This window comes from Phyllobates terribilis, unplaced genomic scaffold, assembly GCF_046119375.1.
Source record: "Phyllobates terribilis strain yellow unplaced genomic scaffold, ASM4611937v1 Scaffold_11__3_contigs__length_659146591, whole genome shotgun sequence".
NCBI lineage: Eukaryota > Metazoa > Chordata > Amphibia > Anura > Dendrobatidae > Phyllobates > Phyllobates terribilis.
The window spans coordinates 635,353,500-635,367,265 of NW_027362771.1; the positions used below are offsets into that span (position 1 = coordinate 635,353,500).

The 13,766-nt window shown below is 42.6% G+C and overlaps 1 protein-coding gene across 1 annotated transcript; it reads right to left on the bottom strand.

The window, feature by feature from the left end:
- Positions 1 to 8,803: 8,803 nt before the first annotated feature.
- Positions 8,804 to 9,730, bottom strand: LOC141167549 (olfactory receptor 13A1-like). Its single transcript, XM_073654941.1, has one exon. It carries the CDS (start codon positions 9,728 to 9,730, stop codon positions 8,804 to 8,806), a length of 927 nt encoding a protein of 308 aa, XP_073511042.1.
- Between the last annotated feature and the right edge of the window lie 4,036 nt (positions 9,731 to 13,766).

Below are 13,766 nucleotides of genomic sequence, written 5' to 3' on the forward strand. Positions count from 1 at the left end.
ATGACTTGTTAGTTACAAACCCATGCTGACTCTGGTTAATCACTTCATTCTTATCCATGTACTTACATACATGTTGTTTAATAATTTGTTCAAAGATCTTTCCTGGTATAGAAGTCAGACTCACCGGCCTATAGTTCCCTGGGTCCACCTTCTTCCCCTTTTTGAAGATAGGAACAACATTTGCTCTTCTCCAGTCTTCTGGGACTTCTCCTGTTCTCCAAGAATTTTCAAAGATTATGGAGAGTGGTTCTAAAATTTCTTCTACGATCTCCTTCAGTACTCTGGGGTGTAATTCATCTGGACCTGGAGACTTGAACTCATTTATGTTAGCTAAATATTCCCTCACAATCTTTCTGTTTACAGATAACTTGGATTCCTCTATTCCTTTAAAAGGACAGTGAAGATCAGTTGATGTTACATTTTGTTTCTGAGAGAAAACAGATGCAAATAGGAATTAAAAAGTTTGGCCTTCTCAACATCCTCTCTTACCATTTCTCCATTTTCATCCTGTAAAAATCCTATAGCATCTTTGACTTTTCTTTTACTTTTGACATACCCCCAAAATCCATTTTTATTGCTTTTGACATCTCTTGCAAGCCTTAATTCATTGTCAGCTTTAGCTAACCTGATACGTGCCCTGCAGGATCTGCAGACTGCATTATAATCTTCTTTAGATATGCCTCCCTCTTTCCATTTAATAAACATTTCTTTCTTTCTTTTTAGCATGTGCTTAAGTTCTGTGTTCATCCATCCTGGTTTCCTTAAATGCTTCCCATTCTTCCTACTTTTCGGGATTGTTAACGATTGTGCTTTGAGAATCTCATTTTTAAAAATTTCCCATCCTTCCTGGACATTTTTGTCCTTAAGGACATCCAGCCATTGGATCCCTCCTATTCTCTTTCTGAGTCTCTTAAAATCTGCCTTTCTAAAATCTAACCTTGAAGTTTGAGTCTTCACATGTCTTCCTCCTCTAGTTATCCAAAATTCTATAATAGCATGATCGCTGCCTCCTAGGGTCCCAGCCACCTTTACCTCCTCAACCATTTCCTCCCTGTTTATAAGGATTAGATCCAAAGTAGCAGATCCCCTTGTTTTCTCCCCTACCTTTTGGAAGATAAAGTTGTCAGCAAGAGAGGATAAGAATTTGCTTGACCTGTTAGTTTTACTTGAGAGAGATTCCCAACAAATGTCTGGATAGTTGAAATCTCCCATGACCACTACGTCATATTTTTTGGAGAACTTGGTCATTTGATACATAAAGAGTTCATCCATATCTTCAGCTTGCCCAGGTGGCCTGTAGTAAATGCCTACAATGGTGTCCTTTCCGTTGTTCTCTCCTTGTATTCTTACCCAAACAGTTTCCACAGAACTCCCAGTCTCTGAAGCTTCAATCTCTGTGCAGATATATGCTTTTCTAACATACAATGCAACACCTCCTCCTCGTTTATCAAGTCTGTTTCTTGCAAATAAGTTGTATCCTTTTAGCCTTTTATTCCAATCATGTGTATCGTCCCACCAAGTTTCAGTGATTCCAATGACATCATATTCCTTTTCCTGCATTAGTAGTTCCAATTCTCCTTGTTTGTTGCCCATGCTTTGTGCATTTGTATAAAAACATTTTAGTTTGTGATTGGTTTCTCTTCCTCCCATATTTTTATTATTTAAATTGTTTTGTCTTTGCTCTTCCTTTCCACTTCCAGTAGCAGAGATCTCAATAGTATTTGTCAGCTGCATGGCTTTTTCTGGCCTTTTGCTTCCCTTCCCACATTGTTCTAGTTTAAAGCTCTTCTGATGAGTGTAGCAAGGCGACTTCCAAATACATGTTTTCCAGTCTTCGTAAGGTGCACCCCATCTCTAGTGTGTCAGGGCTCTTTATATCACTGTAAGCAATTGCAGACACCTATGCTAATTAGTTTGGCAGGTGTGTCCAATGAAAGGCAAGACTACTTAAGAAGGCTGTCCCACATTATTAAGCAGCCTACATTTTCTGCCAAAATGGGAAAGAAAAAGGATGAGTCGGCTGCTGAGAAGCAACAAATTGTGGAGTGTTTAGGTCAAGGCATGACTGCAATCAACATTGTGCGATGATCAGGATGAAGTGTCTTGGCAATCAAGAAGTATGTAGCTGATTCACAGTACACACGTGTGCGTGCTGATAAGGTCAAATTGAGGACTCTTTCCTACAGGCAATTACGTCAGGTTAAAAGAGCAGCGGCAAAAATGCCTTGTCATAGCAGCAGACAAGTTTTTGAAGCTGCTGGTGCCTCCAACGTCCCTAGAACAACAAGATGCAGAGTCCTTCAGAGGTCTGCAGCTGTACGTACGCCATCCTGTAGACCTCCTCTATCCACTTCACACAAGCAGAAATGGCTCCAGTGGGCCAAAAAATACATGAAGACTGACTTCAAAACTGTTTTGTTCACGGATGAGTGCCGTGCAACGCTCGATGGTCCAGATGGATGGAGTGGAGGATGGCTGGTTGATGGACACCCCACGCAAACACGGCTACAGCGCCAACAAGGAGGAGGTGGAGTAATGTTTTGGGCTGGAATCATGGGGAGAGAGATTGTCTGCCCCTTTAGGATCCCTGAAGGGGTAAAGATGAACTCCATGATGTATGTGGAGTTTCTCAAACAGCACTTCCTGCCATGGTTCAAGAAGAAGAACCGTGTATTCCACAGCAACATCATTTTCATGCATGATAATGCACCGTCTCATGCTGCACATAACGCATCTGCATCTCTGGCTGATATGGGTATAAAAGGGGACAAACTTATGGTGTGACCCCCATGCTCCCCTGACCTCTACCCCATTCAGAACCTCTGGAGCATCATCAAAAGGAGTGTCTATGATGGCGGGAGGCAGTTCACATCTAAGCAACAGCTCTGGGAGGGTATTCTTTCCTCATGCAAAACAATTGAAGCAGAAACCATCCAAAACCTGACAAATTCAATGGACGAGAGAGTTCAGAAGCTCCTTTCGAACAAGGGGTCCTATGTGCAAATGTAACATCACCTAGAATAAAGTTTTGAGTTGAAACCTGTTTGATTTCAGTTTCTAATAACCTGCTAATGCTTATAATTTCAAAAATGACCATTTTTTTGGTCTTTATTAAAATGAAAAGGTTGATCGAAGAGTGTGGGGGATCTAAGAGTGCGACAACCCGGTAGTCAGGATTACTTCGAATTCTGACAATCTGAGGGTCATGTTGCCGGTAGTGCAACAAGAAGGCACTTATGTGTCTTGCGCATCTCGGAGCCCCAAAATTATTTTCCGGGCTAGATGCAGCTAAAAATAATTATTAATTTTAAATCTGGTGGAGCTTAGTATAGATGGCCTAATAGAATCTGTACTGCACACTGCTACAAAGCCCAAATTATTTTCCAGCCAAGATACAGATAAACAAGATTAGTAATTTTAAATGTGGTGGAGTTTAGTATAGATGGCCTAATAGAATCAGTACTGCACACTGCTACAAAGCCCAAATTATATTCCAACCAAGATAAAGATAAACATGATTAGTAATTTGAAAGCTTAAAACGGTTGGTGAGGTGATTTTAACCAATCATCAAGCTTTTACTCTCCCCAGGATGACACAGGGGTAGAAAAGTTGTTTCGGATCCATGATTTGTTCATCTTTATTAACGTGAGTCTGTCTACATTATCAGTGGAGAGACGCGTGCGCTTATCTGTCAGCACACCACCAGCAGCGCTGAACACACGTTCAGACAGAACGCGGGCTGCAGGGCATGACAAGATCTCCAAGGCGTAAGTGGCAAGCTCCGGCCATTTATCCCGATTGGAAGCCCAAAAACAGCAAGGGTCCAGTGATACAGTTATGGCTTCAATGTTTACTTGGAGATACTCCTGTACCATCGTCTCTAGGCGTTGACTATGTGTCAGACTTCTTGTCTCCTGTGGCCTTGCAAAGGATGGGCTAAAAAAGTGGTGAAATGATTCCGAAAAATTGATGTTACCAGCAGATACTGTGTTTCTGATACTGTTGGCAAGTTGGAACTGTGAGATTCACTACGTGCACCACTGGTGTTTTGTGGAAAAGCACATGAAAGATTCTGCAACAGTCTCTGCTGATACTCCTGCATGCGTGCATCCCTTTCTATGGCAGGAATAATTTCTGCAAATTTACTTTTGTATCGGGGATCTAACAGTGTGGCAACCCAGTAGTCAGTATTATTTATATTTCTCACAATTCGAGGGTCATGTTGCAGGTAGTGCAGCAAGAAGGCACTCATGTGTCTTGCGCATTCAGGAGTACCAAGTCCCTGTTGTGTTGGTGGCGAGGTAACAATCGAGCTTCCTTCCTCTGTCCTCTCCCCCCAACCTCGCACAACAGAAATGTGATCAAGGTCTCCCTCATCTGATGAGTCTTCCATCAGTTCATCCTCCACTTCTTTCTGGGGTCCTGCACCTTCCTCACTAGTTTGGCTGCTACCATGCGCCGTGGTAAAACCATCTCCCCCACCCACACATGCCTGCAGCCTTGGTGCTGCCGACCGTCAGGACCTTGCAGATGTTAGCCCTTCCGCATACAACTCCTCCTCCTCTACTTCCTCCACCTCCTCTTGTGCCACCACCTGATTCCGAATTCTGTTTAACATGTGCTCCAGCATGTAAATCACCGGAATAGTCATGCTGATAATGGCATCGTCAGCACTAAACATCTTCATCGCCATTTCAAAACTGTGCAGAAGGGTGCATAGGCCCCTGATCTGAGACCACTCCTCCAGCGTGGTTTGCCCCACCTCTGGATCTCGTTGGCCCAGGCTATAAGTCAGAACGTATTGCACCAGGGCTTGTCGGTGCTGCCACAGTCGATGCAACATGTGCAGAGTTGAATTCCACCGGGTAGGCACATCGCATTTTAACCGGTGAAGTGGCAGGCCCAACGACTTCTGTAGAGATGTAAGTCGCTGAGCTGCGGGATGCGAACGGCGGAAGTGAGCACACAGCGACCGTGCCCTCTGCAGAAGGCCATCTAGTCCAGGATAGTGGGCTAAAAATTGATGGACAACCAGGTTCAACACGTGAGCCATACAAGGCGCGTGTGTGACATTGCCCCGGCGAAGGGCCGCACACAGGTTTGCAGCATTGTCCCACACGGCCTTCCCTGGTTTCAGGTCCAGTGGAGACAACCATTCATGAAATTGGTTCTCCAGAGCTGACCACAACTCCTCAGCTGTGTGACTCACATTTCCCAGACATTTCAAAGTAAAAACCGCCTTATGACGTTGAGCCCTGCTGCCAGCATAGTAAGGAGGTGTGCAGGATCCCTTCTGCACAGTTAGAAAGCTTGTGGCATGAGCAGACAGGCTTTGGGTGCAGGTGGAGGACCGAGAGGTGGTTGAGGAGGCAGAAGCAGTGGAGGAACTTTGAGATAAAGAGGATTGACGCACAACTCGTGGGGACGGCAAGACTTGGACAGCAGCCCCTTGTCCTGCTGTCACCATAGTTACCCAGTGCCCAGTCAGCGACATGTAATGCCCCTGTCCATGCCTACTCGTCCAAGTGTCTGTGGTGAAATGCACCCTGTCACACACAGAGTTTCTCAAAGAAGCGGTGATGTTATGTGCGGCATGCTGGTGGAGCGCAGGCACACCTTTCTTTGAAAAGTAGTGCCGACTGGGCATCTGGTACTGGGGCACTGCGACGGACATAACGTCTCGAAAATCCTCTGTGTCCACCAGGCGGAAAGGCAGAATTTCTGTAGCCAAGAGCTTGCAGATGGTGAAATTCAACCTCTTAGCTTTCTCATGGCTAGGAGGAAATGGTATTTTACTTGTCCACATCTGAGGGACCGAAGGCAGGCTGTTGTGCTTAGACGGGGTTGATAAAGGTGTCCCCGGCAAACTGCCTGTCTGTGAGGAAGATGCAGGCGGACATGTTAGGTTGCCTTGATCCAAAGGTGGTGCTATCAATGTCGGACAGCGCTCAACACCAGCTGGTGTTACCACCTCCAAAGAAAATGAAGACCTGCCAATCACGCTGGCTGTTGCGGGTAAAGAGGTGGCAGGTCTGCGTCTCAAAACAGGTGTGACTGCTGTCCCCCCAGTCACAGAGGATGAAGAGGCCGCAGATGCACAAGATGGGGCAGCCGGTGGTTGGCCTTGCCAGATAGGCCGCATTGTAGCACAGTGAGCTTCCCACTGCAACTTATGCTTCATGTCCATGTGCCGGTTCATGCATGAAGTACTCAAACTATGTATTTTTTGGCCTCTACTTAGCTTTTGTTGACAAATGTTACAGATAACACGAGTTGGGTCATCTTTATCGATCTGAAAAAATGCCCAGGCTACGCAAGGCTTAGCACCCATTCGACCTGAAGAGCCACCATGACTTGTGGTCAGAGGCAGAGTTGAGTTTGAGGATGCAGTTGTTGACGTGTTTCCAGTACTACGTCTCTGTCCAGGAAGGCGCAACCTGACCTCGTCGTCACTAGCATCCTCCTCCACCTCCTCTGCTGACCTCATCTCTTGGCTGACTGTGGGTTGACAGTAAGTGGGATCTCCAACCTCATCATCATCACCCTGTGTGTTATCACACCCGTCATCCTCAGACCCAACCTGTTCCTGCCCTGACAAAAAACTAAAGTTGTCGCTCCAATCAGGTATTTGAGTCTCATCATCGTCTTTCTCATTGTCTCCACTACATTATGGTCAGAACCTTCTGCGTCTGGTCCTGGATCCGACTCATAAAGATTCTGGGCATCAGTGCAGATCATTTCCACGTCTGGATTCACAGAAGCGCTGGTGCCGACCTCTGATTCCCAGGCTATAGTATGAGTAAACAGCTCTGCAGACTCAACCATCTGTTCTACCTCATACTCAAACAGGCAGCTGGAGGTTTGGGAGCTGTGAGGAAGCAAGTGCGATTGGGGTGACACCTCTGAGGACTGGAGTATTTGTGATGTTGAAGTTGATGTGGAGGAGACCCCAATTGAAAGGAGCACTTGATATCCGTTGAAGCACCTGCTGTTTTTGTGCCTCATCTGGAATTTGTAGCGATTGGCGTGGCCGTAAGAAAGGGATCTTATCACATTGTCCGCTAAAAGAAGTAGACATTTTAGTTTGGCTGGAAGATGGTCTTTCTTCTGCAGATGTTACTGTTGCTTTAACACCTACCCCACGGACACAACCTTTTTTCCCCTTCCCAACATGCCTATTCCCCTTTCCACCAGCAGCAGGCCTTTTTCCACTCATTTTGGTGGTTAACTAATTCACAACTCTGGAGTTGTTTGCACAAAAAAACAATGGATGGGAACCGAGCAGAGCTGAGTGGCCAAACTGTGGTATTAGGCCAAAACTATTGTCTTGGTTGGATGCAGAAAAAAATTATATTCAATTTGCAAACTGATGGAGGTCAGTATAGATGGACTAATAGAACAAGTTCCACACACTGCTAGAAGGCCAAATATTATTTCAGAGCTAGATGCAGATAAAAATTATTTTTAATTTGCAACCTGATGGAGGTCAGTATAGATGGACTAATAGAACAAGTCCCACACACTGCTAGAAGGCCAAATAATTTTTCAGAGCTAGATGCAGAAAAAAATTATATTCAATTTGCAACCTGATGGAGGTCAGTATAGATGGACTAATAGAACAAGTCCCACACACTGCTAGAAGGCCAAATATTTTTTCAGAGCTAGATGCAGATAAAAATTATTTTTAATTTGCAACCTGATGGAGGTCAGTATAGATGGACTAATAGAATGATTCTAAGCCCAAAAGGTTTTACTTCACTAGGTGCAGTAAAAAAATTGGTATTCTATACACACGTGGTGTAGCTTGCAACACAGATAGGCTACTCAACTGACTAACACACTCTGCAATAGGCCAAAAAGGATTAGCTTTGCTAGATTTAGCCAAATGCTGTGAAAAAAACTTGCACAGCACTTGCACACACCTGCCTGGCAAAAACTGATAGGAACTGATCTAACTTAGTCCTGAAAAGGACTGCAATTACAATTAGTCTTTACTCCCAACCTATCTATTTAAGAGCACAGACCTGCCTGATAAAAGTCGTAGGAAATGCTGTAACCTAGTCATTAAAAGGACTGCAATCACAACTATTCCCTACTCCCAAGATATCTGTAGATTTGTGCGAAAATTGGCTTTAAATTAACAAGGTATAGCGCACACAGCAACAGCGGTGCCGTCTAACATGCAGCTACAGCAGTGAGAAAATGGTGGCGATGGGGAAAATGGCTGGGTCTTATAGGGCAAGGACATGTGACATACACTGCCAATGACACATGCCCTTGCTTGTGTGAAAAAAAGCAGTTCTCTCCATGTGTGCGCTGCTGATAGGCTGACAGATTGCACCTCCCCACTGTAAATGCGGGAAAGAGAAAAAAAAATGGAGATCTTCATTATTCCTGCAGAGATCCATCCCCTGCCCCTCCCCCCACCCCGCTGTACACTCAAACTGCGTATTAACGTTAATTTTCAGCATTACTGAGAAAAAATCCAATTATGATTTTGGTGCACGAACAGTTATCGAACATAACCTCGAACAGCCGAATTTTTTTCAAATCGTTCGTGTTCGCCGAACGGCTCGTACACCGCCCAAAACAGCTCGAATTTGAGATTGGCGAACAGTTCGAGTCTAACAACGCTCATTTCTAATCTTCACACGTAACACTGGCTCATGTTCATATTGTGCATAGAGCACAAATTAATTATTCTAACAAGACAATTTTAGATGTTACGGAGAACAATACATGTTTATTACTACACTATATTTTATGATCCATTTCCAGCAGAACTTAGAGATCTGCAACACATCAGACAGATTGGAAAGTTTCTTGCACAGCTTTCCTAATATCTTTGTTTCTAAAACTATATATAATGGGGTTGACCAATGGAGTAAATACAGTATATAGCAGGGATAGGATTTTATTAACATCAGATGATTGTCGTTTTGTTGGAACAAAATACACAATGAATATTACAAAGTAGAATATGGAGACCACAGTGAGGTGGGAGCTACAGGTGGAGAAGACTTTCTGTCTGCTGACATTAGATGAAATCTGTAAGATGGCACGGACAACGTTACCATAAGAAATAACAATTATTATACCTGGAATAATCATCAATGGAATACTTAGAAAATATATTGATAGCTTTATAGGAAATGTGTCAGAACAGGAAATGTCTTGTAAGGGAACAAGATCACAGAACAGATGGTCAATGATGTTTGGACCACAGAACTTTAGCCGTAATATTACTTTTACGTGAATGAATGTAAAAGAAAAACTGATGAACCAGATGATGACGGCCAACTTCCAACACAATGTACCTGTCATGATAGAGATGTAATGAAGTGGCTTACAGATGGCCACATATCTGTCATAGGACATCACTGCGAGAAGAAGACATTCACATGCTTCTGCAATACAGAAGAAATACAACTGGGCCATACATTTGAAAAAAGTAATAAACACCCCATTATTCAGTACGATGTAGAAGATGTTGGGGACAATGTCTGAAATTAACAAGATGTCCGTGATGGACAGTTGTGAGATGAAAAAGTACATTGGAGTGTGGAGGTTCTTGCTGGTGGACACCAGGGCGATGATCAGGAGGTTCCCACATATTGATGCATTGTAAACTATGAGGAGCAGAGAGAACAAAAAAAGTCTCATATTATGGTTTGCCTTAAATCCTAAGAGAAAAAACTCATTGACCAAAGTCCAATTGTTCTCCTGCATTAAAGGAAAAACACAATTCAGAAGTAAATTAAATTAAGTCTCAAATTTCGTTAAAATCCGTTTTTTTTATTATACCAAGCCAGGCTTTCTCTGGATTATATATATATATATATATGTCTATAATAAAACCGGGGATGCGTGTCTCTGTCTGAAGCCTCGATAGACTGCGCATGCGTGACGTGCAGTCTGGCTCCAGACAGAAGACCGCATCCAGCCGTTACAGGTAAGAGGAGGGTATGACGTCGGAGATCGCGGTATGCGTAGGCACTGAATGCACACTGCGAACTCCGGTGTCATACTTACATACTTACCTGAACGGGAGGAGCGTTGCCGCAGTGCCTCTCTTCAGCGGAGACCGGGGGCGGAGTGAGGCGTCGGATTGGCGCGTGCGCATAGCGCTATCCGGTGCCATTTTACTGAAGACACATTTACAGTGTGTCTTCAGCAAAATGGCGCCGGACAGCACGGTGCTCTGTCGCCGCACTCCTTCCCCGGCCTCCGGCAGAACAGGACGCTGCAGCGCTGGAGTACAGAGAAGAAAGGTGAGTATAACTGTTTATTTTTTTGGGGATGTGTGAATAATGGGGGGTGAGGGGTGCCACACATACCGGGATTAGGGATGAGGGGAGCCATGCATACCCGAATAAGGAAGAGGGGTGCCATGCATACCAGGATTGGGGATGAGGGGTGCCATGCATACCCGAATAGGGATAAGAGGTGCCACGCATACTGGGATTGGGGATGAGGGGCCATGCCTAACAGAATAGGGATGAGGGGTGCCATGCATACCAGGATTGGGGATGAGGGGCCATGCATAACAGAATAGGGATGAGGGGTGCCATGAATACCAGGATTGGGGATGAGGGGTGCTATGCATACCAGAATAGGGATGAGAGGTGCCATGAATACCAGGATTGGGGATGAGGGGTGCTATGCATACCAGAATAGGGATGAGGGGTGCCATGCATACCAGGATTGGGGATGAGGGGTGACACGCACACCAGGATAAGGATGAGGGGTGCCATGCATACCAGGATTAGGGATGAGGGGTGCCATGCATACCAGAATAGGGATGAGGGATGCCACGCATACCGGGATTGGGTGCTAAGCATCTCTGAGAACTCCTTCAAGATTGTTGGAAGACCATTTCCGGTGACTACCTCTTGAAGCTCTTCAAGAGAATGCCAAGAGTGTGCAAAGCAGTCATCAAAGCATAAGGTGGCTACTTTGAAGAACCTAGAATATAAGACATATTTTCAGCTGTTTCACACTTTTTTGTTAAGTATATAATTCCACATGTGTTAATTCATAGTTTTGATGTCTTCAGTGTGAATGTACAATTTTCATAGTCATGAAAATACAGAAAAATCTTTAAACGAGAAGGTGTGTCCAAACTTTTGGTCTGTATTGTATGTACATACATACATACTTCTGAACATTTACACTGACATTTGCTTTTCCATTTAATATACTAAAAAGTCACAAATGTCTTCCATAATATTCTTTCTATATATTTTAATATATAATATTATTTCTGATTAAGATACTTAGATGAGATTTGCTCTTTGTAACACACGTTCCATCAGCTCAGTAACCGGCGTACTATTACTGATGGATCTGATGCTCGTGTGTAACAGGACAAGAAGCTGAAGCCATGATTTATCTGTATGTACAAGAAAGTAAATCAAATTAATTCTTTCACTACAAAAAACCACATAAACCGGCATCCGACATTCTGCTTATTATAAACACATTTTACATCGGATATGGAAACTCTAGGTCACAAGCAATGAGCAAATTGTTTATATGAAATTCTAATTCATATTGAATTTCAGCCTCACTGTAAAATAGTCACTCTGGTAGCAGAGTCACACCCTCCCTACTTTCCATTACTCCGGATTCAGTCTCAAAGGCAAAGAGAGATAAACTTAGGCACTTTCTAACAGCTGTTAAGTCAATTATTCCACATCACTGGAAATCAACAAAAACTCCAACCTTGAACGAGTAAATGGAGGAGATTAACAATATTATGAAAATTGAAAACATGATTGCACATAATAACTATCGCCTCAAAGCTTTTCATTGTCAAAGGACATGTTGGATAATATTTATTAAGGGGAACAACCAGGCAATCTGGTTGTCATAAGACAATACTGTAAAATAGAATGTTGTAGTAGATGTTGCCTCCTCCACAGTGCTGGTTTCAATAAGTTGTGTCTTTTTTTGTTTTGTCTCACTCCCACCTCCTTTTCCTTGCTATTCTTTCTCTTTCTGCCCTCCTTTCTTCTTTACACTCCTCTAGCACCCACATAATTATTTGGTTCATGTAAGAGCTTATATTAATACATCATCATACTTACTTTCTAATGCTTAATGATAACAATATTAATAACCATCACCTTTTTTACTGTTATTATTGAACGGTATTGGAGTATTCTGTTTTCATAATCAATGTTGTTAAAACCCAATAAAAATATTTAAAGTAAAAAAAAACTGTAATTTTCTATGAAATTATCACCTCATATAATGGTAAATATGTATCCTGAAAAAATACATAGGAAAAAAATTGGGTCGACTAAAAATAATATCATTCATAGAATCCTAGAATGTTACAGTTGGAAGGAACCTCCAGGTCATCGTGTCCAACCCCCGGCTCAATGCAGGAGTCACTGAACTATCTCAGACAGATGTCTGTCCAGTCTCTGTGTGAAGACTTCCACTGGAGGAGAACTCACCACCTCTCGTGGCCGCCTGTTCCACTCATTGATCACCTCACTGTCAAAAAGTTTTTTTTCTAATATCTAATCTGTATGTTCTCCCTTTCAGTTTCAATCCATTGCTTCTCGTGTTTCCTTGTGCAAATGAGAATAAGATGATCCCTCTACACTGTGACAACCTTTCAGATAATTGTAGACTGCTATTAAGTCTCCTCTCAGTCTTTTGCAAGCTAAACATTCCCAAATCATGTAACCGTTAGGACATTGTTCGCAGACCGGTCACCATTCTGGTCACTCTTCTCGGAACTTACTCCAGTTTTTCAATGTCTTTTTTAAAATGCGGTGCCTAGAATTGGACACAGATGAGGTTTGACCAAAGAGGAGCAGAGGGGGATATTTATTTAACGTGATCTATTCTGTATGCCTCTGTTAATACATCCCCGAATTGTGTTTGCCTTTTCTACTGCTGCATCACACTGTTGACTCATGTGCAGGATGTGATCTATCAGTATACCCAAGTCTTTTCACATATGCTGTTGCTTAGCCCTATTTCTCCCATTCTGTATATGCTTTTTTCATTTTTCTTGCCCAGATGTTGGACTTTGCTTTTCTCCCTCTTAAAAACCATTCTGTTAGTTGCTAGTTCATATAATAGGCATCCAAAATTATAGTTTTTACATTATGTACCACAGCACAACATATCCCCAATCATAAGATAGTGATTGTGATTCCAGTCACATTACTCACATTAGATATTTTCATGTGTTTGGAATCCATATTCCAAATCTTCAATTTCTGTCTCAGGTGCATCTGATAAGACACGGTCGTTACACACAGAAAGCACAGTGGATACAGCACATGTATATATACTCAATCTGGAGCTGAGATACTGAAGAAAATCTATGGAGATTGTTCTCAGTTTTCTCTTGAGTCTCCTTTATTTCTGTGTGCTACGGTATAAAAAAATAAAATTGTCTTTAACGATTGTTGTCAATTAAAGCATCAAAAACAAAGTAAAACAATAAGTTAAAATATATAATATTAAAATAAATAAATGGATATAAATAATAACAATCATGGATCGATCATTCGCCAAAACGAATGAAATTACTGTTTAGTGTACTGGTCTCACTATATAAAAGGTGAATTGATGCAGAAGAAAATCGCGACTCATTGAAGTTATTTATAAGGTCTTTTTCATATTTTCAGAACAGTCATGAATTTTTAGACTTTTTGTTCTAAGCAGACAGACTATACCCAGCTTCCAGCCAACAACCCTAGTTAAATTATGTTAGAATTCATTAAAGAAGACTAGTGAT

Bases quoted from the DNA above. Each gene is read 5' to 3' on its own strand.
- LOC141167549 (XM_073654941.1), bottom strand. From the start codon at position 9,730: ATGCAGGAGAACAATTGGACTTTGGTCAATGAGTTTTTTCTCTTAGGA.